A 24,069-nucleotide genomic window follows, 5' to 3' on the forward strand; every position below is an offset into this window, starting at 1 on the left:
CAGGGGAGAGAGGGCAAGATTCGTCCCCCTCTTTGCGGAAGTGGCGGCATGATGCTGGGAAAAGCAGAGCCTGAGAAACTCATGCCCTGTGCCTGCCATGTGCCCTGGGCAAGGCCACATCCCTCTAGGGTGGGTGGAGGACACCTCGCCCAGGACTTCATCAAGATGGCATACGTGAAGACGCTCCGTCAGCCTCCTCCAGTGAACACCAAACACAGCCAGGCCCAGTCTCCTGTCTTTATTGATCTCTGGCTATAGCAGGGGTCTGGGAGACCAAGGGCAGGGGTGAGTCACATGCGTCTCTGCCCCACTCACAGTGGGGTGGGAGGAAGTGTCAGGGTGGCCGGTCTAAGGGACCATGGGTATGGATTTCACACGAACAGGGCCCACTGTACAAATGTATGGTTGGTATTTACAAGGAAGGACAAGGGCAGTCACCTGGACTCTAGCCTTTCCTGGGGCACGGCAGGGGGTGGGGAAGAGGAGCCTGAGGAGGGGACGGAGCACTGGGCTGGGCTGAGCTGGGCTCTCGCCAGAGGACATGGCAGCAGCAGCCCTGAGCCCCTCCTCCACCTGCCTCTCACCCATTACACTTCCCACCGCCCCAAGGGAGGAGCCTCTTGGTGCCTACCTCTGGGCCAGTCCTGGGAGATGGAGGGAGGGGACGGACCCTCTGTCGACAACACAGGATTACTGGGTTCTACCTCACCCTCCCCCCGCACCCTTGACCCTGACCCAGCTGGTCTCTCCTGCAGGTGCTTTGCTGGGGAGACCTCAAAGCACTTTACAGACATTGGTCGGATGAGACCTCCCAGCCCCAGGAGAGGAGAGGAGGCAAAGGCTCGGAGCTCAGCCAGGGCAGGTGACAGGCCCCAGGGCCCAGACCAGTACCAAGTTCCTGAGGGTCCCAGGAAAGGCCTCCCCTCAGCCCCTGGTCCCAATGGCTCTTCTTTTTTTCCCCAGCCACTGTCTCAGAACCGGAGAGGGAGGTTGCAAGGGTCAGGCTGGGGAGGAGCGGAAGAGTGCAAGTCTGGGGTGATGAGGCTGTCCTGCCCACCCCACTCCCGGGTCCTATAAAGGTTCCAGAAAGATACCAGGCCCTGAAGGAACCCACTCCTCTCCCGCACATAGGGCTCTGAAGACCCCCAACTTTCCATCCTATTCCAGCCCTTCCCAGGGGAGGAAAAGGGGGACCCAGACCTGCCAGCTAAGATCTGGGGTGGGGGGCTGAGGGAACCCCCAAAATGTATTGCTTAGAAACTTGGAGGCAAGAAGGATGGGGGAGGGCCAAGGGGGCTGGCATCTCCGACCCTCCCCCCAGGCTCTGGGAAGCCCACCCCCTCCCAGGCAGCCATCTGGCCACAGGGGGGAGTCCAGAGGCTGGGGGACGGGCACAGTGACTATTAGGAGCCTGAAGCTCCCCAGTCTTGCTGCTGGGACATTAAAATGCACCCCAATGGGTGTCGGGTGGGGAGGGGCCCTTCCCCAACCCCAAATCTCTGGCATTTGGCCTTCGGGTGGGTGGTCTCTTCCATGACCTCCACGCTCCCTTGGAGCAGATGGGGGAGCCAGTCCTGATGGATGGTGCTGATGACATCGGACATTGAATCAATGAGGACCTGGGAAGAGGGAGAGACCTTAAGGCCCCGACCTTGGCCGTCACTCCAGCCTGATCCTCCATCTCCAAGTCCTGATCCCCACCCAGTCCCCAGTACAGTTGTGCAAAAGAAGCCCCTTCCAAAGGGTTCCTGGCCAAGGCATCAGTGAGGGCTGAAATCCAAATCACGCCAACGGCCTCATGGTCCTGTGCCCTGGCCAGGTTCCTTTCCCAGCCCTCACTGGGGTGCTGCCTGGGCTGGCTGTCACCTGGTGCAGGCACCACCCTGCTCCCCTGCCATTCTGAGGGGCTGCCTCCCTTCTTCCTGCAGACCATGGGACAGAGAGGCTGGGAAGATTTCCCTGCTTCCCACCCACACTCTGGCTCAGTTCTGCCTTCACTCCCTCCATCTGACTGCTTGAAAGAGGGAGGGAGAGGCTCACACCCACAGGACCCCAGAGAGGACCCGTCCGAGACGCCATGATGGACAACTCGCTCTCTGCTCCCTCTGACCCAGCAAGCTCACCGGGCCGGCCCCATGGCTAGTCCAGATTCCCATTCTGGTTGTGTTCATCTTCGGCAGGGGAGGGTGGGGCCTCTTCCTCACAGGGGGACAGTTCGTCGATGGACATCTGGTTGGTGATCCCTGCGGAAGGGTGTGGACCAAGAAGGGTTCTTCCCCAGAACCCAAGGAATATGTGGAGGAAGGGCAGGGATCCTCAGTCGTCCCCTGCCTCCAAGCTCAGCTGCATTCACCTGTGCCCACGAAGGAAGCGGCTCCCAGCTTTGCTAAAACCCCCAGCCCTCAGTCCCCCATAAAGGAGGAGATTTCCCAGTCAGGGCCACCAGGTTACCCAAGTCTACAGGGGTGCCCCATGCAGAGACCACAATGTGCCCAGGGTCGCTTGGCTTGTAGAATATTAACCCTGTCCTTCTCTCCCCTCTCCAGCCCCCATTCTGGAACAGTCCAGGCCATCCCATCAGGCAGTCTTTCCTGCAGCCTAACTTTAGCTGATCAGTTCCATTCCCAAATCTAGGAGTTCAACAAAGGGTGCCTCCAGGGCTTAAGAAAAACAGGTCTGCTACCACCACGCCAGCCTCCTGTGGGGCTTGCCCCACTCCCCCATGGCACCCACCACTTGCTGCCCGTTCCTTCCACTTCTGCTTGTTCTCCTGAATGTACTTGGTCCAGGTGGAGCGGAAGCTAACCACGTCAGGATTGGGGTCGCCCACTTCCACATCCAGGGAGGGCTGGCGCCACTGGAAGCTAGAAGCAGGATCCCCCCACCCAGCCCCACAGGTAAGACCCAGCCCACTCCAGAACCACCTTCAAAGCCCCTGGAGTTGCCAGGTGCGGTGGCTCACGCCTATAATCCCAACACTTTGGGAGGCCAAGGTGAGGCCTGAGCTCACGGGTTGGAGACCAGCCTGGACAACTTGGCAAGACCTCATCTCTACAATAAATAAAAAAATTAGCTGGGCATGGTGGCTCATGTCTATAGTTCCAGCTACTTGGAAGGCTGAGATGAAAGGATCACCTGAGCCCAGCAGGTCGAGGCTGCAGTGACCGTGAGCATGCCACTGCACTCCAGCCTGGGCAACAGAGTGAGACTCTAACTCAAAAAAACAAATGAACAAAAACAAACCCCTTGAAGTGGCAGAGCTGGAAGACTAGGAGAAGGCTCAGGGAGCCTCATCCTTCTCCTCTTTTCACTCTGCTAGATACCCCCCCAAGTCTCTGTCCCTCTCCCACTAGCCTCACCCATCCTCTCCACACCTTTCCTCCAGGTGGAAGGAAAATAAAAACAAGATCAGCCAAAGGAGCCAGGTGTGGTGACTCACACCTGTAATCCCAGCACTTTAGGAGGCTGAGGCAGGAGGATCAATTGAGCCCAGGAGTTAAAGACCAGCCTGGGCAACATAGCGAGATCATGTTCCTATAAAAAAAAAATCCACAAATTAGCCGGTGTGGCTCATGCCTGTAGTCCCAGCTACTCAGGAGGCTGAAGCGGGAGGATTGCCTAAGCCTGGGAAGTTGTGACCGTGGCGACGGCACCACCACACTCCAGCCTGGGTGACAGAGTGAGACCCCAACTCAAAAAAAAAACTCTATAAATAAATAAAACACAAGATTAGCCAAAGGGAAGTACAGACAGACCTGAAGGAAGAAACAAGAACACAGTGAAGGGGGCCAAGGTGCAGGTCACACCCATCTGGCCCCACTCCCTGGGCCGGACTGCATGGCCAGCAGCAGGAGGTTGCCAAGTCCGGAGCAGCCAGCCTCCCACCAACCCTGCCACACCTGGGCCTCCTCCCCATGAGGACCAGGCCATCTGGCTCACCTGGGCTGGTTCTTAGACTTGGAGTCCTCATCCGTCAGGGGCTGGACGCTCTTCTCTGCCACATCAGTCAGCACGGAGAACGTGGGCTCCACAATGAAGTCGATGAAACCTGCAGCAGAGGGGGAAAGCGATGACTTACTCTCACCTGAAGGCTGGGCGAGGGCACGGCCAGCATGGCCAGGAACCCTGGCTGCGTGTAACACAGGTGGAGAGGTGGCCTAGGGCTGGAAACCTCCCGGGGGAGGCAGGCTTTGGGGTGATGCCTTGGTTACCCTGGGGAATCCCTCCCCACTACTGCAGGCCCCCAACCTCCCTCCCTGGGACGCCACGCCCTAGCACACCCCATTCTTGCTTCAACAGGAAGAAGAGTTCGAGGGGCTGAGGGATGTGGGGTCATCCTGGCCTAGGCCCAGATGACATCCTTTCCCCTCCCCAGTCCTCCCTGCAGGAAAGGACACTCACCAATCTGGGACTGCGCCACCAGAGTGGACGTGCGGTCACAGAGTGGAGAAAAGGGCAGGCCCAGCTCTGCCTCCTTGTCACCCTGGGGGAGAGAGGACAGGGTGGGGACGCTGGAGAAGAGACCTCAGACCCACCAGCCCTGGGGTGCGGCTGGAGATGCTGGGGGTTGCCACAGGGGGAAAGAGTCCTCTCTGCCCTTGAGATGAGCCACATGCCAGTGGAGGCAAGTATCTCTCAGCTCTTAGGAAAGTGCAGCTTTATCGGGGAAGAGGCTGCACATGGCAGATGTAGATCTGGAGAAAAAGCAGGGACCTGGGAGAGAGCTTCCCATAGGCAGGGGGTGGGCAGAGACACCACGCTACCTGGCGGAAGAACTCCTCCATGAGGGCCTTGGTCCAGCGGCTGTGGACCGACCACTGCTTGGTCGGGTGACTGATGTCAGCAGCATGGAGCAGCAGAGACAGGGCCTTGGGCTTGTCAATCCTGGGCGGGGCGGGTGGCGAGGGAAGGGACATGATCTTTGAGGAAAAGGAAAGCTGGGCCGTCCCCTGACTTCCCACGCATATCTCTTCACATAACTTCAGACACCCTCCAGAGCTATACACACACACACACACACACACACACACACACACACACACGCAGCACAGGCTAGTAGCTGAGAACCCAGGGTCTTAGAACCAAAGGACCCAGGTTCAAATCCCCACAAGCCTACCCCACACGAGCTGTGTGACTTAAAATGTCCATATTTCATTTTCTTCAAACCTAAAACGGAAATAAAAACCCCACCACATATCAAGTTGTCCTGAGAATGAGACAGCATACAACATCTAAGTATTTAGAAGGATGTCTGGCACACAGTCAGTGCTCGGTAGATACTATTTATGACAAAAATAATTGTTATTATACTCCCATCAGTGACCCACTGTGACACTGCACACACTCACACACACACACACACACACACACACACACACACACACACACACACACACTAGCACACACCCTCAGGACACACAGACACAGTCCATTCTCATCGACACACATTTATATACTTCCGCCCACTTCTGAGCAGCCTTAGAAGTAATTATGGCATTTGGTCTGCACTGTCTTTTTTTTTTTTTTTTCTGCCTCCCATGACTCTCCCAAGAGCCCTATTCGAGTAGGAACTAGTGGCAAGCTGTCGTGGAGGAAGGCATATCATTTTCACCATCTCACAGGGAGCGAAACTGGAGTCCAAAAGGGTTGAATGAATGTTCCAACATCCCAGAACAAGCCTGTCCTAAAGGTGTGATGAGAAGCCCCATCGCAGGCTTCCAGCCCACAGCACTCTCCAGCAGACCAGCCGCCCCAACTGTGCGTAAACCCAAGGCTGCGTATACACACGCGTCGTGCACACGTCCTCAAGGCTGCACTCGAACACCCGGAGCCAGGAGAGCCTACATCCAGATGGAGACCTGGCCCACCAGCAACGCATGTGCACACCCCCAGGTCACACATCCCTCCCTCTGGCCTGGTCCCAGCCACTCCCCCGCCTTCCTGCCACCAGGTGCCACCTTTCCAGCTGCTGCAAGGCCGTCTTCATGGTCTTCACTTGCTGGAAATGACAGGACATGTCTGTGGCCAATACCATTTCAATGACCAGGGCCCTCAGCTCTCTGAAGGGACAGAAAACAGAAGTGATTAGGCTGAACACAGTGGCTCACTCCTGTAATCCCAACACTTTGGGAGGCCAAGACAGGAGACTTGCTTGAGCTCGGGAGTTTTGAGACCAGCCTAGGCAACATAGTGAGACCTCATCTCTACAAAAAATGCAAAGAATTAGCCAGGCATGGTGGCTTATGCTTGTAGTCCCAGCCACTTGGGAGGCTGAGGCGGAAGGATCGCCTGAGCCCAGGAGGTCAAGGATGTGGTGAGCCATGGTAATGTCAATACACTCCAGCCTGGGTAACAGAGTAAGACTCCAATTCAAAAAAAAAAAAAAGAAGTGCTCAAGCCCCTCAGCACCACGAGACAGGAGGCCCAGTAAGTAGGGAAACAGGACTGGGATAGGGGAGCCTCCCAGGGCGGCCAGACACTGGCTTCTGCTCACACAAACTCGTCCTTGGTGAGGTTGATGAAAATGTTCATCTCATCGTCCTGCATCATCCGGAAAACAGAGCTGATATGGTGATTCTCCAGCACTGAGCGGTCGTTGTATAGGATGGCGCATTCTGATCTGCAAAGCCAGAGGCCGCCACGTCCAGCCCCCTGTGCGGAGGAGCTCTGGCAACCACCTCCTCCACCTCCGCGCGCCCCTCCCGCCCCTGCCACGCCCCGCCCCTCACTTGGTTTGGATGTGGAAGCTGTTGGTAGTGCCCGTGTGCTCATAGTCGTGGATGGCGGCGGCAAAGATGATGGCCAAGACCTCGATCTCCGACAGGCAGTGCTGGGGAAAGAGACAGGACCGGAGAGGGTGACCCCTGCTGGTTGCTGCCAGAACCTCCACACACTGCGCCCTCCCTCTCATTCTCCAAGGCGGCCCTTGGGCTAACCCAGCGAGGTGTCTCAGCTCCTGGAGTGGCCCAGAATCCTCCTCCAGCCCAACCTCAGCCTCCCCTCTGCATCCCAGCACGCGTCCCCAGCACTGCCAGTGAAGTTCTGGAACGCCTGAGAAATCTCTAGAGTGAGTTAATCCATTTGACTCTGTAAAGGCTTTGGGGAACCAAAGAAGAAACAGAGAAAAATGGAAACCGGGCATAGTCTAGAAGCCCTAGTGCCATGGCCGCAGACCCCAGATCACAGAAGCATGGGGTCCAGGCACCTACCACCATCCCTGTGCGGAGCAGGAAGCAGTGGACCGTCTGGGTGACGTCGGCCGCGTGGATCTGGTTGTGGTACGGGTTCTTATACTTCCCATAGCCCGTCTCCAGGGCTTCCAGGAAAGACATCAGAAACACAGTGGGGATCTGCAGCAGGAAGGAGGATACTGAGACATGTGGGGGATCTGCAGAAATGGCCACCACCGAGGCCCGGGGTCGGCAAGCCCATCTGGCTTTAGCAGGCGGCAGTGTGGGGGAAGGACCGCGTAGGAACCACAGTCAGATGGGCCTGGGCCCACATCCTGGCTCTACCACTCCCCGGCTGTGTGACCTTGGGCGAGTCACGTGTTTCTGTACCTCAAATACTTAGCCGTGGAATGAAGTTAATACCACCTACCTGGAATTTAATGAGATAAGTACAAGGAACTTAGAAAACGCTCTCTAAAGAATAGCTGTGATTATTATTATTTCCCTGGAGATTTTTCAGAAAAGGAAACAAGCTTCCCTCCTGCCTTCCAAGCACCCCTCTCCATCCTCAAATCCAAGAGTGTGCAGAAGGTCTCAGAAGCAGGGGAAAGAGTAAGATGAGCCAGAGAGGACACTTCCAGCCAGATGTGGACCACCCTCTCCTCCAAGAAGCCTTCCCTGACCACCTCCCCTCCAACACACTGACACCCCCCATCCTCAGCCCCACCACACACACACAAGCACCAGGAGGCAGAGCTCTGTCCAATTACTCTGATTTCTGTCCCTGCCTCTGTTTATGACCTTGGGGTGTAGCTGTCCCCTTCCAAAAGATTATGGCTTCCAGAGGGCAGGCCTGGTGCCTTCACCTCTGCCTCAATCTCCTGAGGCTGGAAGGGGACCAAAGTTCGGGACTCGGGGAAGCTTCTGTGAGCAACAGAGGGACACGAGACACAGAAGATGCACCAGTAGCCAGTCAGACCCTAACATCCCCCACCCGCACCCCTGGAGGGCTGTGCCCCAAATTCAGGGAATTTTAAAGGACTGTTTCCATGACAACTGCCCTTGCTTTTGCGTTGCCATGGCGTCCCTGGAGGGAAGGGAAGGAAAAGGGAGGAGCAGGGGAGGGGCCAGGTGCCCAGGAAAGAGACCGGGGAGTTTGAGAAGGGTGGCTCCAACTGGGGGTCTCTACCATCAGAGAAAACCAAAGTAATGAGCACCCCCTCTTCCTCTAACTGCCTGGAGCAAGCCAGACTGGGGTTGGGCCAAGCCCAACCCAACACAGCTACTCTTGGGGTTCCCTGAGCCCAGTCCTGCTGGATCTGAAGTCAGTTTGGCTGAAGATGAGCTGGGAGGAATTTAGGATAAAGAGGGTCCTGCCATTCTCTGTCCTAGAAGGGCAGGATTGGAAGAAGAAAGAGAAACTGCAGGAGGACAGGCCCCAACTGAGAATCCCAGAAAGGCGTTCGGAAATCCTCTTGGGAGCTGCTGTGAAGGAGGAGTCTGGGGTCAGGAAGGGCCCATCACAGACAGTATGGCGATGTGGAGGCAGAGGATAATGGCATGCCCCCCACTCAAGTCCAGCCTGGGGGGAGCTCTCCAAGAGGACTCCCCTGACTGCCCTCTCTATCGCCCGTCGAAACACTCCGCCTCTAACATTGCCTGCTGACCAAATATCCCCATGTGGCTCCAGCCCCCCTCACCCACCACTTCCAATGTGGTTTTTCCGTGGGAGAGTGGTTATTCTGGTGCTTATTCCCTCCCCAGAGATGCTCCCTCCTGGTGAAGTATCTGAAGGGGACTTTAATCCCCCTAGGACTCCTCCAGACCAGCCAAGCCCCAGAGCAAATGGCATTGATGAACAACCCCCACTCCCACGCAGTCCACCCCAGCCCGGCAAAGAGCTGACTGTCTCCACAAAACTTGCACAGAGGCCAGAGCTGCGGGTGCAGCAGAGAGTGACGAATGTTTACCCCTCCCAGGAAACAAACTGTCAGGCCCAAAGGGCACTGGCTGACAAGCATCTGTTCCCTCAACCTCCAGTGTCCAAGGAAAGGAGGCAGAGAGGCTAAAAGGGGAGGCATGTCTGGGAAAAGAATAAAGGGGGAGGGAGCAGGTCCCAGGGCAGGCAGCCACAGACCTAGAATCTTCCCCTAGAAAGCCCATCTCTGAAGTCTGGAGCTAGGACTGCAGCAAGTGAAAGAAAGGTTAGACTGGGGGAGGGGGAGACCTCCCTGAGGGTGAGCCTGGGTGAGGGAGCCCGTGGATGCCACCTGTCTGGAGCCTTCTAGAACAGGCATGAGAGGAGTGGGGAATCCTGCCCAACCTTGAAGCGGCTGATGAGGCTATGCCGAGTCAGCAACTCAAAAACAATGGTCCTCAGGGCATGGTCATCTGCGGCCCGGTTCAAGGAAAAGACATCAAAGCACCAGAGGTCCAGGTTCTGTGGAGAAACAACGGACTAGTTTGCGTCCCCGCAGTGGCAGGGGCTGAAGTTAGACTTCGAGGAGGAGGACTTCCCAATGAGCACAGAGACTTAGAAAGCAGGTAAACAACAAGGTGGTGAAATGGGCCTCTTTCTTCCCAGAGCACTCTCAGTACAGGAGAGACCAGGAGGCAGGGGGTGGCCTCTGGAGTGGGCAAAAGTTGTTTTGACGAACACGGGAACAACAGTAAACAGGGAAGGCAGAAATCATGCCATAAACAGAGTCCTGAAGTCCATCGAGACTGTCCCATCCCCCAAACTCCTCTTTCCCAAAAAGCCAGTGATCACCTTGAGACAGTTGAGGACCGCCGTGGAATAGGTGGGGCCCACAGAGGTGTACGTCCTCCGGAACATCCTGCGAGACAACAGCGGAAGGAAGACCAAGGGTCAAGGTCTGGGGAGCCAGGGTCTGGCCAGGTGGGGCTCTGGGGATGACCGTGGGCACACAGGGTCTGATGACCGGTGGGGTCCTGGTAGGCCAGCGGGGCCGGGGGAGGCAGCGGGAGGCTGAGGGTGAGGCAACCTCACCGCTCCACGAAGATGCCAGCCTGCACGGCATGCACAATGCTTCGGAACTTGGGCTTCTCCTCTGCGCGGCGACCTTTGGCCCTGGCCTGCTGGGTGAAGGTGGAGGCCAGCCAGTCCCGCACCTCCGAAGGCACAGCATCTGACCGCAGTTCCTGCAGCTCGTCCTCCGTGTCCAAGATTTGCCTAGGACCCCAGAAGGGGAGTCACAGGGGAAGAGGTAGGTGCTTTCACAGCCTGGAGACCATGCCCAGGCACGCCCCACCCCTGGTAACTCTCAGGCCAGCCAGCCCTCTCTGTCTCCAGCCCTCCCTCTCCTTGCTTTTTCTGTATCCTTTTTATTTCTGTGTCTCTAGCTAACACCCTCCAATCAAGAAACAGGTCACTATGTCAAGTAGTGAGCATCCCAGCCACGGAAGTATTCAAGCAGGCAATGGAATACCGACTTTCAGGGACACGACAGAGCAGCACTACCCAATGAAAAGGCAAGCCACATGTATGAAATTTCAAATTGCCTAGTAGCCACATGAAAAAGGTTAAAAAAAAATTTTTTTAAAAGGAACAGGTGGAGTTTTTGTGTGTTTTTTGTTGTTGTTCTTGTTTTTTTGAGTTGGAGTCTCACTCTGTTGCCCAGGCTGGAGTGCAGTGGCATGCTCTAAGCCACTACAGCCTCAACCTGCTGGGCTCAGGCAATTCTTCCGCCTCAGCCTTCCAAGTAGATAGAAATACAGGCGTGTGCCACCATGCCTGGCTAAATTTTTTTAATTTATTATAGAGACAAAGTCTTGTCAAGTTGCCCAGGTTGGTTTTGAAACCCTGGGCTCAGGCAATCCTCTCACCTCAGCCTCCCAAAGTGCTGGGATTACAGGCTTGAGCCATCATGCCCAGCCTGGTGGAATTTGTTTTAATGATATGTTTTAATTAACCCAACACCTCCAAAATATTATCATGTCAACACAGAATCAATGCATTATATTAATGGGATATTTTATACTCTTTTTTCTCAGTCTTTGAAGCCCAGCGTGTATTTTACACGCACCTCTCAATTCATACTCGCCACATGTCCGGCGCTATCCGTGGGTCCTGTGTTGGGCAGCACAGGCCTGTCGTGTTCCACACTGGGACGGGCAGGGTCAGGTGGGCTTTAAGGTCCCCTCCAAGTCTGGAACGGTCTTCTCTCCCTCCTATCTGTATGTGTCTCTCTCTCTCTCTCTCTCTCTCTCTCTCTCTGCACCTCTGTGTTCATCCTCAGCCTCTTTATCTCTGCCAAGATTTCTACCCAGAGCTCTCTGTCTGCCCCATCTCTCTCTTTCTCATCCCGTCTCACATCCCTGTCTCCAGCTGTCTTGCTCCCCATCCCTGGAACACCTTATCTAGCTGGTGTCTTCCCTCCTCTGTCTACGGCCTCTCTCACCGTGTCTCATCGATGTAGACAGCCTCCAACAGGGAGGCTGTATACTCCAGGTTCTTTTTCAGCTCCTCAATGTTCACCTCCCCGTTCTCCAACTGCTTCACCATGTAGCGCAGCCTGCAGGAGCAGGACAACCACTCTTAGGCCCAGTCGCTCCGGCCTGAGAACAGGCCACTCTCTAACAGGGCACACTTTACAGAAGCATCTTTGGTCTCCCATCAATAGTTAATAATTCTAACAGTAATAATAATAAGCCGCGGATGTTCTTTCCCTCGGGTTGTTGCCACTGTGCTATTAAAGTTTATCTACCGCCAGAGTGTGACGGCGTTCCTGGCCCCACCATCCCCACCCGCCATCTGACCTCTCCACACCCCGCCTTTAGTCAGTGTTTAGTCATTTAAACTGCCAGGGCCCCTGCAGAATCAAACAGGTACAAGCCCCCTGGGGTGGTGTTTTTAGGATGATCTGTTTCATATTCGGAATAACCAAGAGCTGAAATGACTTAGTTCCCCCATGAGAGAGGGCTTTGGGATCAACTGCGATCAAAATAGCCCCCAAGAGCATTTCATTGTCTCTTGGTCTCAGCAGGAAGAGGGAGTACATGTCCACAGCCCCCTCTGTCCCTAGCAGAGATAGCAAAAGCACAGAACAAAGACAAATCTGAATGCTTTTTGCCTGGCCTCCCTCCATGCAGGCAGAGCTAATGGATTATGATTCCAGAATCCATCAACCAGGGCAAAGCCAGGTTAACCCCTAACTCCCCAGTCTTGCACCACAGTGAACCTCTGTCCCTGTCCCAGCCGAAGCTTCTTCCAGGACAAAAGTGGTGGAGTGGAGCCAGGGATCTCACTTACTGGGTGCTTTGCCTGAAGGGACAACCCCCTCGTGTTTTTCACTTAGGAGTTCTGGGGGCCAGTGATTAACAGGGAGGCTTCTTAGAAGTCTGACGGGTCCAGCCCCGAGACACAAAGCAAGCAAAGCTCTCTGACTTTAGAGTGATTTTAATGAACACAATTAAACATTTCACTCTCTCTTTCCCCTAGCCCTGCCCCCACTCCACCTGCAACCAACACGGGGGTGAAATGGTGACCATCGCAATTTCCCACAGAGAGGGGCTTCAGAAACCCAAGGTCACTCTATGAGTCAGGGAGAAGAAGAGAGAATGAGTCAGGGACCAGAGGCTGAAATTAGCATCAATTCCCAGGGATGCCTGGGGAGGGAGAACAATCGACATTCCTGAACAGAAGCAGCTCCAGGATCCTGGGGTCTCAGCGGCTTTGGAAGAAGGGTACCCAAAATAGCCAGCCCCAGGAAGCATCACAGGCCAGCTCACACCTTGGGGCCCTGCAGTTCTAGACGATGAGTCTAAGAGCAAATGGGGCAGAAGGGAAAGTGACAAAGACGTCGGAGGGCGGCGCTGCAGTCCCCTCAGTGGGCTCTCTTCAAATCTCACCTCCAGCCTTCCTGCTGCACTGTCTCCACGTGGAAGCAGCGGGTTGTTTCACAAGAAAGAGCATGGGTTTAATGAGGCTCAGCCCCAGCTCTGGCTTCATTAGAGAAGAGGAAGAGAGGCGAGACGTCATCAAGGGCTTTCCCGGCCAAATGAGCTGGAAAGGGGCTAGAGCCAGTATCTCCCAGCATACCCACTCAGGGATCACAGAACAAAAGAGGTACGCTCTGCCTCTGGAGCCCAGGCACAAGCAAGGTTTCCCTCTCCTGATCTCCGTCCCCATGGCCAGTGCCCTTGAATCTGGGGACAGAGAACCCGAAAAGAAAGGAAGGCCTCTTCTACTGACTGTGGTTCCCATCTCTCCCCCACATCCCTATCCCAGGCTTCCACTTCATTCAGCCCTTCTTACAACCAGAAACTCCTCCACCAGGGGTCAATGACCATCACCAAAGTTCTTCCAATTTCTTTCCCAACCAATCTCCTTCTTTTTGAGTAGGGGGGTCTCACTCTGTCACCCAGGTTAAAGTGCAGTGGCATGATCACAACAATCACAGCTTATGAAAGCCTCGACATCCTGGGCTCAGGTGATCCTTCCACCTTAGCATCCCCAATAACTGGGATTACAGGCACGCACCACCCTACTTTTTTTTTTTTTAAAGATACGAGGTTTCACTTTGTTGGCCAGGCTGGTCTCGCACTCCTGGACTCGCAATCCACCTGCCTCGGCCTCCCAAAGTGCTGGGATTACAGGCTCCTGGCCCTGACCAACCTTTTGAAACTCACATGCCAGCAGTCTCCCAAAGTGAACAGCCACACCCACGGGCTTCATTTGCATGCATTTGCATAATAGCTAACAATGCTGCCATCTCTACATTTTAAAAAGTGCTTTCTCCTACATTATCTCATTTTATTCTCACAATGGACATATGAGGGAGGGAGGCAGGGAAGGAGCTACTGGCCGCATTTACAATGCAGAAATCCAGAAATCGAGGCTCAGGAGGCAGCTGTGAGGTGTATGGAGCAACAGCCCCAGGCTGAAGACAGGAATTCTGGGTTCAAAGCTGTCACTTTCTGCTGTGAGCCTTTGGTCAAGTCCCTAACTCAATCAGTATTTATTAAAATGAGCCCTGTAGACTACCAGCATTGGAATTCTCTTGGATACATGTCAAAAATACAGATTATATCAGAGCCTCATGGTCACATCTTGTAATCCCAGCACCTTGGGAGGTTGAGGTGGGAGAATGGCTTAAGCACAGGAGTTCAAGACAAGTCTAGCCAACATAGTGAGACCCTATTGCTACAAAAAATTTTAAAAACTCGGCAGGTGTGGTGGCATGCATCTGTCTGTAGTTCCAGTTACTCAGGAGACCCACGTAGGAGGATTGCTTGAACCCAGAGTTCGAGGCTGCAGTGAGCTATGGTTGTGCCACTACACTCCAGCGTGGGAGAGAGACAGAAAATATAGATGATTAGATAGATAGATAGATAGATAGATAGATAGATAGATAGATAGATAGAGATTCTAGTTCTCATTCCACACCTGCTGGACCAGAATTTGGAGGGTACAGTCCAAGGAGCTGCATTCTTACCAAACATCCCAGATGGTTCTAATGTAACTTAAGTTTGAAAAGTTTTTTATTTTTTGGAGCCTCGATTTCCTCATCTGTAAAATGGTGAGTATAATAATAACCAGTCTCACAGAGCTATTCCCAAGGGGATTAAATAAAATAATACAACCAAAAGGCCTGCACACACAAAGGGTCTCCATAAATGGGATTAGAATGAGATTTGACTGACCAACAGCATATGGGCCCTACCCGGCTCACACCACCCTCCCTTCAAATCCAGCAAGGGCCTTCTCTCTCCCAAGTCCAAGTGGAGGAGATTGAGTCTAGTTCAGATGGAGGTTGGTCATTAGAAAGACCCTAACAGAGATGCGGGAGAACAATAATGGCTGTGATCTGTCCTTTAAAATCACAAGCCTCATTTGAGGCTCACAAACACCTTACAAGGGAGGCTAAGTGACTTGTCCAAAGTCACACATCTTGTCTTCCTCAGTCGGGCTGTCAAGGCCTACAACTCAAGCTAACGATGAAGGCATTAGGGCAGGAAAAAGTCCAATGGCACCATGAGCCCAGAGAGAGGCGGGGATCCATTCTATCACCTTTTCTTCAGCCTCAGCCAGCCCAGCCTTAATTGTGTCTCTTGGCCCACAGGAGGCTGTGAGTGTCTTGATGGTGCTGACAATGACTTGTTTTTCTTGGCTTCTATCCTCAGAGCACACAGTGCGTGCTCAGTAAAATTCATTAAATAAATAAAAGGGAAAGGGGACAATTAATCAGGTGTGAGCCTATCTCCCAGAGCGCACGATTAAGATTTCTGAGTCGTGGTTTTTGCAGCACTGTCGGCAGCCCGAAAAGAGAGGGCCTGTGGCTGACTTCCAGCACCCGCCTGCCCCCATGCTCCTCCTTCCCTCACCTCCAGATCCTGTCCAGGAGCGCCTGTAGAGCTTCTGTTGAAATCTGAACCAAACATGATCCAGACATCAGAGCAAGGGGGGCAGGGAGGGAGAGAAAGAGTAAAGGATAAATTTGACAAATGAGAAGCCAGAGAGAAGGACCAGGACTCAGTCTCTGAAAGGATCCAGGTGCTGAACACACAAACACACACACACACTACACACACACAAACACACACACACAGAGCTTTCTGGTCCAGCAGGGGCCTCTCTTATTCTAAAGTTCTTCAGAGTCTGGGTCTCTCTAGACCCACCCATGTCTGCACTCCTGGTGCTTCTGCAGGAAGTCCTTCCCCTCTCCACCCACATCGACTTTCCACCAGCCTTCTGGATCAGCCTAGGAGGATCTGGCATAGGAAGATCCCTTTCCCTGGAGAAGAGGATGCTCAATTCTGTCCAGTCCAAAGAAAATCAGGAACTTCCCCCTAACTTTCCTTCCACTCCGGCCCTTCTGCTCTCTCACCACCATCGCCTCTTTCTCTTTTATCTTCCATCTCTGCACTAAAAGTCTCAGGTCTCGACCCGGGGAAGACCACAGTCTCTCCTAACACTAGGAGGCCATCTAGAAGGGAGGACCATCACACAGTTGATGTTCTGGGAATTTCCAAAGCCCTCTGCCACCACTTCCAGCACCCACACTCCCAAAAAGATCATCCTAAGAAGAGACTCAAGACAGGGCAGCCTAAAGCCAGGGGGCTGGAAGTCAAGGGAAAATTCTATTTCCAGTTTGTATTCTCAAGACAAGAGAAAATTTCAAAGTGATGTGAGGTCCTAAGGATGCTGGGAGCCAGGAAGGAGAGAAAGGGAGGAATACCGCTAAGTCACCTGCCATAGTCAAGAAGAAACTATAAAAAAAAGAAAGGGAGGCGGAGCACAGTGGTTCACTCATGTAATCCCAGCACATTGGGAAGCCAAGACAAGAGGACTACTTGAGCCCAGGAGTTCAAGACCAGCCTGGGCAACATAGTGAGACTTTACCTCTACAATAAATAGAAAGAGGGAGAGGAAGAGAGGGAAAGAAAGAAAGATGGAAATGAGAGGAGAATGAGGTGAGGGGCAAGATGGGTGGAGGGAAAGGTGACATTGGCACACACATACACAGCGTATGGGGACTGCCAGGTCTTGGTCCCTCCCCTCCACCGAACTGCAACTGGTGAATCTTTGAGCAACCTGCCTTCCTCCTTTCCTCTCCTCATCCCTGGCACCTACCTGAGGATGGGACCTTGGAGGTGGCTCCTCTGAACAGGAACAGGGTTTGCCATGGGAATCAAAGTTTCCTACTTCAGAGTTTCAAAATGCTGACCCCAGGGCCCCAGGGCCCCTAAGGGGGACCAACTCCCTCTTTTGGCCCCTGCCTTCCTCCTCCAGGTCCCAGCAGAACTGAGCAAGTGACCAGAGAGAACTGTGGGGAGGGGCCTGGCTGGAGGAAGAAGAGAGCGAAGAGGCAGAGACCCAGCCTACCGGAACTGGTTGAGAGGCTTCAGGAAGAGTTTCACATCCCAATCAGACTGAAAACAAGAATCTGTTCTCAGAAGAATCCCAGAAGGGACAGAAATAGCATGGGCCAGCCCCTTGCTCTGCGGAGGTGGGGCTCCTCTTTGGGGAAAAGGGGCTAGTAAAAGGCTTAAGGGTGCAGGGACAGGGAACCATCCTGAATCTGTCAGGGAGAGGAAGCCTGTGGTGGGAGGGGAAGGGGCCCTGCAAGTACCCCCAAAAGGGGCTAAGCAGATTCAGCTGTCGCCAGCTGTTGCTCTCTCTGTCTTTTTCCGGGGGCCATTCTTCAAAATGAGCTTTAACCCACCTGAAAGAATGGAAGCAAGACAGAAGGTTAAACTTCCCACAGAGAATTAGAAACTGTAAGGGAAGAGCTTGCTAAAGCCAGGAGTCGAGGGATCCTTACGCAAAGACCGGCTCAACAGGGAGGGAAGCCCCCAGCCCTCCAAAGCAGTGAATGAAAATCAGGAGAACTTGCTCCTAGTAACCAAGAGGTTGGGTAAATTAACACGCCCAGCCCCAGTGTTCTCATCGGCACATCGGAAATTGAAATTAACTAGAGAGAGGTAAACTCAGTTCAGAGGTAGGGAGAAGTAATGGATGGGCCAGGAGGGGTCAAAAGAGGCACCCAGGAGAGACCTGGGGACCAGGACCCCCTCTCCTGCCTCCTGACTTTGCTTTCGCCGGGCTGGAAAGGAAAGCCCCGGCCTCTGCAGCCAGAGTGAAGTGGACGTGCGCACAAGGCCCCGCCGCCTCGGATTGGCTGTGAGATGACATCACCGACACAAGCACACGGGTTGCGATTGGTCAGCTCAGGGGCTGGGCGGGGTTAAGGGAGAGGGCCGGCGGTGCGGCCCAACGCAGGCAGTCAAAAGAGTTTGGGGGTCTGCAGCCTCCTAGATCTAGGTCTGGGACAGGGGACGAGGAAAAGGGACTCGTGGGGATGAGCATGACAGGAGAAAGAGAAGAAGCAGGCCGAGAGCTAGGATTTTATGACGGGAAGTCTCTCCCTCACCCCTGGCCCTCAAAGGCAGGGAGAAATTAAAATACCTTGTCATCGTGCCAAAGCCTTGAAGGATTATAAACAAATGAAGTTTGGGAACCTGCTGTTTCTCAGCTCCACTGAGTGCTGGGACAGGTGGAAGTGGGCTTCCACAGCAACAGGAGGAAGGGAGGTTAAATGCCTACAAGTTGTTCTCTAGTGAACACCTGGTAGCCAGGAAGCAGGAAGGCTGCAGATTTTGGAGGAAAGAAACCCACTCTCTCTATGTCCCTCCACCACCTTCCCACCACTACCACAAGCGGATTTATGGTTTCAAGGACCAGGACCAGTGTTAGAGACAATCAACTGCCCCCCAGGAAATGAGGGTCGAGTCATTTGGCCTGTTCTGTGGACAGGATGTTTGGAGGGATGGGACTGGTCAGTGGTAGTACACCGCCTGAAACACCAGCAACCTCCAAGCCAGTTTAGCTTCCCTGCCTCGTCCCCAATTTCCAGGCCCTGCTACTCCAGCCAAGTAAGCACTAACCAAACCCTCCTGCTGAAAGGTAGACGTTTCTTGGACTAGAAACACCTTGAAAAGGATGTCTTGCTCACGCTTTGCTCTCTTGCCCAGAAGCAAAACTGGCTGGACAGATGACCTCTCACCACCTCACCCCACATACGCTCACAGCACTGTTCACTCTGGCCTACTATTATTAATATTGGCCTACTATTCCTAATAAGGGATATTGGTCAACCACCACCCCTTCCAGGGGAATAAATTTCACATATACATACTCACCCACATACATACACACACCCCCCACATTCTGCCTCTCTCTAAGCTAAAAGACTGTCACTTGACTAGGAGGCAGGACATAGATACAATGACCTCAGCAAAGGGTCCAGCATGGATTTGCCTTTAGCCTTTTCATTTAATCAGGAGACTTTTGCCTAGACTTTATCACAGTGTATGACCTTGGGCAAGGCACTCTGAGCTCTAGTTTCCTGATCTGTAAAATGGGCAAATAATACAGGCTTTATAGAATTTTCACGAAGACCTAGTAAGATATTGTATGAGAGCAACTTGGAAAACATAAAATGATACATGACTGCAAAGGATTATTATTTAGTCCAATTCTTTCTTTCTTTTTCTTTTGAGTTGGAGTCTCTGTTGCCCAAACTGGAGCGCAGTGACATAATCACAGTTCACTGCAGCCTCAGGCTCCTGGGTTCAGGCGATTCTCCCCCTCAACCTCCCAAGTAGCTGGGACTACAGGCATGCACCACCAAACCCGGCTAATTGTTTTTATTTTTATTTTTTTGTAGAGACGAGGTCTCACTCTTTTGCCCATGTGGGTCTCAAACTCCTGGCCGCAAGCAATCCTCCCACTTCAACCTCCCCAAAATGCTGGAATTACAGGCATGAGCCACCATCAGCAAATATTCATTAAACAAAACCCTATATGCCTACCCTTGTGCCCAGGATCCCTGATTTTCCATTCAGGCCTCAAATGTCACCTGGGATATTTGTAGAAAAGCTCCAGTCTCCCTGATACCACACCTCCAGATGCATAAGGCTTCTCTATGACTTCTGATTCCAGAGGGGCCATGGAGACAGCAGAAGCAGAAACGGGAGGACGCAGAGCACGCAGTCCCAGAAACCAAGAACAGCCCGCGCTCCCCCTCACCGGAGCATTCCCATTCCTGCTCCCTCGCCCCCTGGCTTCCCAGTGCTATACAACAGCCCCAGCTCTGGCAGCTGGCTGGGCACAGTGGCGGGGGTGGCTCCAGAGATAAAAATAGCCCCCCTCGTGGCAAAGCTGGAGTGCCATCCTGGGAAGCACTGTTGACATGGCAGCAGTGGTGAGAGATCTCTAGGCCCTGGACAGAGGAGTTGGGGCTAGGGAAAGGGGACTGGACGGCCAGGGTCTGGAGAAGACTGGAAGATAGTGGGGGTGGGGCAGAGCCCGGGAGAGTGGAGGGAGATAGGAAGAGGGGCAGGAGGCCTAAGGGGGCAGGGAGGAAAGGAGAGGGGCCTTGAAGGGTGCTGCAGGAGAGACCCTGGGGACACTCTGAGGGTGGTGGAGTCTGCTTCCACCCATGCCTGTGTCTGAAGACAGCTCCCCCTCTGCCTTGTGACCAGAAGCCGTTTCTAACAGGTGTTCCTAGCAACAGCCCAGCACAACTCACATCACACAGGGAAGGGAATGTCTAAGCAGCTTGGGCCTCAGCCCAGTCTAATAAGAACCCAGGTGTCCCAAGTCCCAGCCCAGAACACAAGTGAGTCACCTCTCCCTCAGACTTCAGCCACTGAGAGATGGAGGAGTTGGGAGGGGAGAGCGAGAAGGTCAGAGGAAGACACACTGAAGAGGCTCTCCCAGTACCCAGGCCAGACGTGTCCACACTCCACCCCATCTACCCTATATGATTCTGCTAATTAACCACCTGCACATGTACCACCCCACCGGCCCTCCAAACCACATCCTAACAGATGTTCCCAGCAGATGCCCTGCTGCCGGGGAGCCCAACAGATGCTGAAGGTGGCCTGGAATGGGAAAGTGAATTAGAAGAGTGGCAAGGGACCGACTGCAGGTATGACGAGGTGGCGGGAGATTGTGAACCAGCAGGACTCAGGTCTGGTCTCAGCACTGCCCCTGCATCTTACCAGCTACCTCTGGGCATCAGTTTCCTCCTCTGCAACCTTATGGTCTCCAGGTCAGGACGTGAAGTGGAGGCACTAGGGAAGGAGGATGCCTGGGCCTCAGTTTCCCCCATTCTATAGTTCATCCTTTCACATGGGCTCACTGCACCACCCTCCCCCCATCAGCTCTAACCCAGTGCTTAAAGAAGGAGGCTTGCTTCCTTATCAGACAGAGGTCACACTCTAACCTCCATGAACTTCCCAGGAAATTCTCTTTCATATCTATTTTCAATCCTTTTTACTGCAGTCAAAGCAAATTTTCTTGGCATCCCCAAGAAGAGCAGAAGGGGAGAGAACAGGAGGGACAGAGAAGTCTCTGAGGTGTCTGGTGCAACTTGATTGATCATGTGTCTCTCTGATTGGAACTGCTGAAGCCACTGTCTGGTACAGGGGTGCTCGGGGTCTGGGGAGCTTGGCAACACTGTTGGCATGTGTGCTTACTTGGCCCAGGCCCCAAGAAGTTTCCAAACAAGGTAGGCACAGAGAAGAGGACTAGGGAGACAGTGCCAAGCAGATCTGCAAAAGCCAACCAGCAGGGAGCAGGGCAGCAAGGGATGGAAAAGAAAGGAAAACTTCCCTAGCCCCAGGCCCTGCCTGCCAGAGAGCCTCTGAGCATCCCCCCCGGCCCCCAGGCAAGCCAACCTCCCTTCCCAGCCTAAATGGTGCCAACACCAGCTGGCAGCCTAATCGCCCACTGCAGCCACCATAATTATTTGCAAATCTGACTTCTCACTGCAGCTGTGGAATCAACTGACCTGGGAGCCTGCTTTTATCCAACAGCATCCCCTAAGGCACCCCCTTTCTGGCATTTCTCCATGCCCCACACCCCCAGGCCTCGCCCTGGAAATGCCCTGGCCCTTTCCCCACCAAGTATGCCTCCTCCCCACCCAAACCCCCTCATCGCTCCCTGGGTGGACCTCTGCCAGGTCTGGGACACTGAAGCAGAATCCTAACTGCTGTGTTCTTCCCAGATTGTCTCCACAGATGCGGCAGGAGCTGAGGGGGGCAGAGCAGGGCCAGGACTGGGGATGCAGGGCAGAGGGGCCAGAGAACCGCCATAGGGGCCTCCCTGAGTCGAGTGGACAAGAACTCGGTTTCTTCCTTTTTCCTTCTCAGGAACCCCTCAATTCCCATCCCAAAGAAAGGGAGAAGTGGTCTCCCTGCTCTCTGGGACTGCAGGGTCCACCTCCCTCCGGGGCAATTTCATTATCTAACAGCTTCAGCCTCCCTAGTCGGCTCACCTCCACCCCACCTGCTGCCCTGGTTTCTTCCCTCTTTCTCTGCCACTATCCTGAAGCGAGTTGGAAAATAGCTACTCAACTTCCGTACCTGAGAAAATCAGGCCCCTGAGATTCCAAGGCAATTACTCGGCTTCCTCCCCAGAGGAGCTGGGAGGATGAGGTCACTGAGAAGGCAGAAGAGAGGCCTTGCAGGAGACTGGAGTTGAGGATGGACTCCTAAGGAGGCCCAGAAGGGTGCCTGCAGCAAACGTATCCTGTGCATCCCTACAGCAACACCTGGGTTAAGGGAGGGAGCCCTGGGGGGGAGGTTTCTGACTCCTAACCAAGATGAGGGAGGAGAGGAGCACCGAGGCAGGAGTGAGAGGGTGCATCAAAGGGGGAGGAAGTGGGACAGGAAACAAGAGCAAACTGGAGCTTAACAGAGGAAAGGAGCTCAGAGAAAGATGGGGCAAAGGAGAGGAAGAAGGAAGAACCAAGGAAAGGCAAGGAGAGTGGGGAGTCTAGACAAATCCTCAGCAGCTCCTCAAAGACTCCAAAGAGAGCAAAGTCCTGCCTCAAGGTCTCCTGCTCCCCAGCTCAGTCTGAGGGTGGCAAAATGGCAGGGGAATCTGGGAGGTACCCCCGCCTTTGGTTTCAGGAGCTACCTGGGCAGGGGATGGGCGGGGAAGGGTTCAGAGTACCCCAAGCTTCTCTCCTGGGTTTCTCTCCCCTGACCTTCCAGTCCCACAGCGTCCCGGCACCCTTCACCTTCTTCTGGGCACAAGTGAAACATACAGCCTCACATGTGGACTCTCCTTGCGTTCTTCTTCCAAATCGCCTCCCAGACTCCTGGACAGGCAGGATGGTGCTCTGGGTTCTAAGGGACTTTGGGGATTCTCCAAGACAGGCTGTGGTCTGCCTGAGATTACCTCCAAGGCCTAGGGACTTGAGGAATTCCCCAAGGCTCACAGAGCCCACCCATGGCAGCCCCGGGCCCCTCCGCCCCACTCATCGCATCTCAGAGTTGCAATTGCTCCATTCACTTCTAGCTCCACCACTGGGGAGAGATGATAAGGAGCATGTCCCCTCCTTTCTCTGGACCTCCGTGGCCCATGCCCTTCATAATACAGCCCTGCCTTCTGGCCTCTATGCTCAGACACCTGCCCTCACCACTTCCAGATAATCATTCATCACTGAGACTCTTCCAATTCATGTCCCAGACACTGGGACTTGAACCTGTGAGGTCATTCATAGTCTAACTTCTTTTTTTTTTTTTTTCCTGAGTTGGAGTATCACTCTGTTGCTCAGCCTGGAGTCCAGTGGCACACTCATGGCCACCACAGCCTCGACCTCCTGGGCTCAGGTGATCCTGCCACCTCAGCCTTCCAAGAGCTGGAACCACAGGTTCACACCACAACACCCAGCTAATTTTTTAAATTTATTTATTGCAGAGATGAAGTTGCCCAGGCTGGTATCGAACCCCTGGGCTCAGGCAATCCTCTCGCCTCCACCTCCCAAAGTGCTGAGGTTACAGGTGTGAGCCACCATGCCCGACTATATTCCGACTTCTAGAATCTTTGTCTCCCTCATCCCAGGCAATAGTCACCCATTCATTCCCATTTCCCTACCTTTTCACAAAGCAAGCTCTCCCATGCTGAAACACTTCCAGATTTTATTATTATTATCATTATTATTATTATTATTATTTATATTAGTTAGGGATCTCATTCTGTCATCCAGGCTGGAGTGCAGTGGCACAATCACGGCTCACCACAGTCTCAAATTCCTGAGCTCAAGCAATCCTTCCACCTCAACCTCTCAAGAAGCTGGAACTGCAGGTGTGCACCACCACACACAGCTAATTTTCTTTTTTCTTTCTTTTTTTTTTTTTTCATGGATACAAGGCCTTGCTATGTTGCCCAGGTTGCCTCAAACTCCTGGGCTCAAGCCATCCTCCCACCTCAGCCTCTCAAAGGGGTGGGATTATAGGCATGAGCCACTGCACCCGGTCCAGACCATTATTTTAAAGCCACTTTCACATGATGACATTGAACAAAGAGCTAAGACCCAGAAAGACTATGTGACTTCAAGATTACACAGCTGGTCACTGGCGG

The 24,069-nt window shown here is 53.7% G+C and overlaps 1 protein-coding gene across 4 annotated transcripts; it reads right to left on the bottom strand.

Annotated features, from left to right (window-relative positions):
• Positions 1-223: 223 nt before the first annotated feature.
• On the bottom strand, positions 224-20,765 carry PDE1B (phosphodiesterase 1B). Of its 4 annotated transcripts, none has more exons than XM_008065252.1 (15): positions 20,700-20,765; positions 11,591-11,704; positions 10,180-10,362; positions 9,940-10,006; positions 9,493-9,609; positions 7,209-7,349; positions 6,729-6,829; positions 6,494-6,619; positions 5,958-6,059; positions 4,764-4,884; positions 4,402-4,483; positions 3,940-4,048; positions 2,734-2,864; positions 2,124-2,243; positions 224-1,619 (listed from the first exon to the last, which is right to left on the bottom strand). In XM_008065252.1, exons 1-14 carry the CDS (start codon positions 20,714-20,716, stop codon positions 2,140-2,142), a joined length of 1,515 nt encoding a protein of 504 aa, XP_008063443.1. In that variant the 5' UTR covers positions 20,717-20,765; the 3' UTR covers positions 224-1,619; positions 2,124-2,139. The 4 variants fall into 4 exon arrangements, with proteins under 4 accessions (XP_008063443.1, XP_008063444.1, XP_008063442.1 ...); XM_008065253.1 differs by lacking the exon at positions 20,700-20,765 and adding an exon at positions 19,553-19,633; XM_008065251.1 differs by lacking the exon at positions 20,700-20,765 and adding an exon at positions 19,506-19,593.
• Between the last annotated feature and the right edge of the window lie 3,304 nt (positions 20,766-24,069).

Source organism: Carlito syrichta, unplaced genomic scaffold, assembly GCF_000164805.1.
Source record: "Carlito syrichta isolate Samal-C Ts95f unplaced genomic scaffold, Tarsius_syrichta-2.0.1 Scaffold308196, whole genome shotgun sequence".
Classification (NCBI taxonomy): Eukaryota; Metazoa; Chordata; class Mammalia; order Primates; family Tarsiidae; genus Carlito; species Carlito syrichta.

What these genes read in the sequence shown, in the direction of transcription:
- PDE1B (XM_021716142.1), bottom strand. Translation starts at nt 16,817, where the DNA reads ATGGCAAACCCTGTTCCTGTTCAGAGGAGCCACCTCCAAGGTCCCATC. An exon ending in GTCTACATCGATGAGACACG is followed by an intron (nt 10,363 to 11,590) that starts GTGAGAGAGGCC and finishes CTGGGGTCCTAG; the next exon opens with GCAAATCTTGGACACGGAGG. An exon ending in GGTGGCGCAGTCCCAGATTG is followed by an intron (nt 4,049 to 4,401) that starts GTGAGTGTCCTT and finishes CCTCTGCTGCAG; the next exon opens with GTTTCATCGACTTCATTGTG.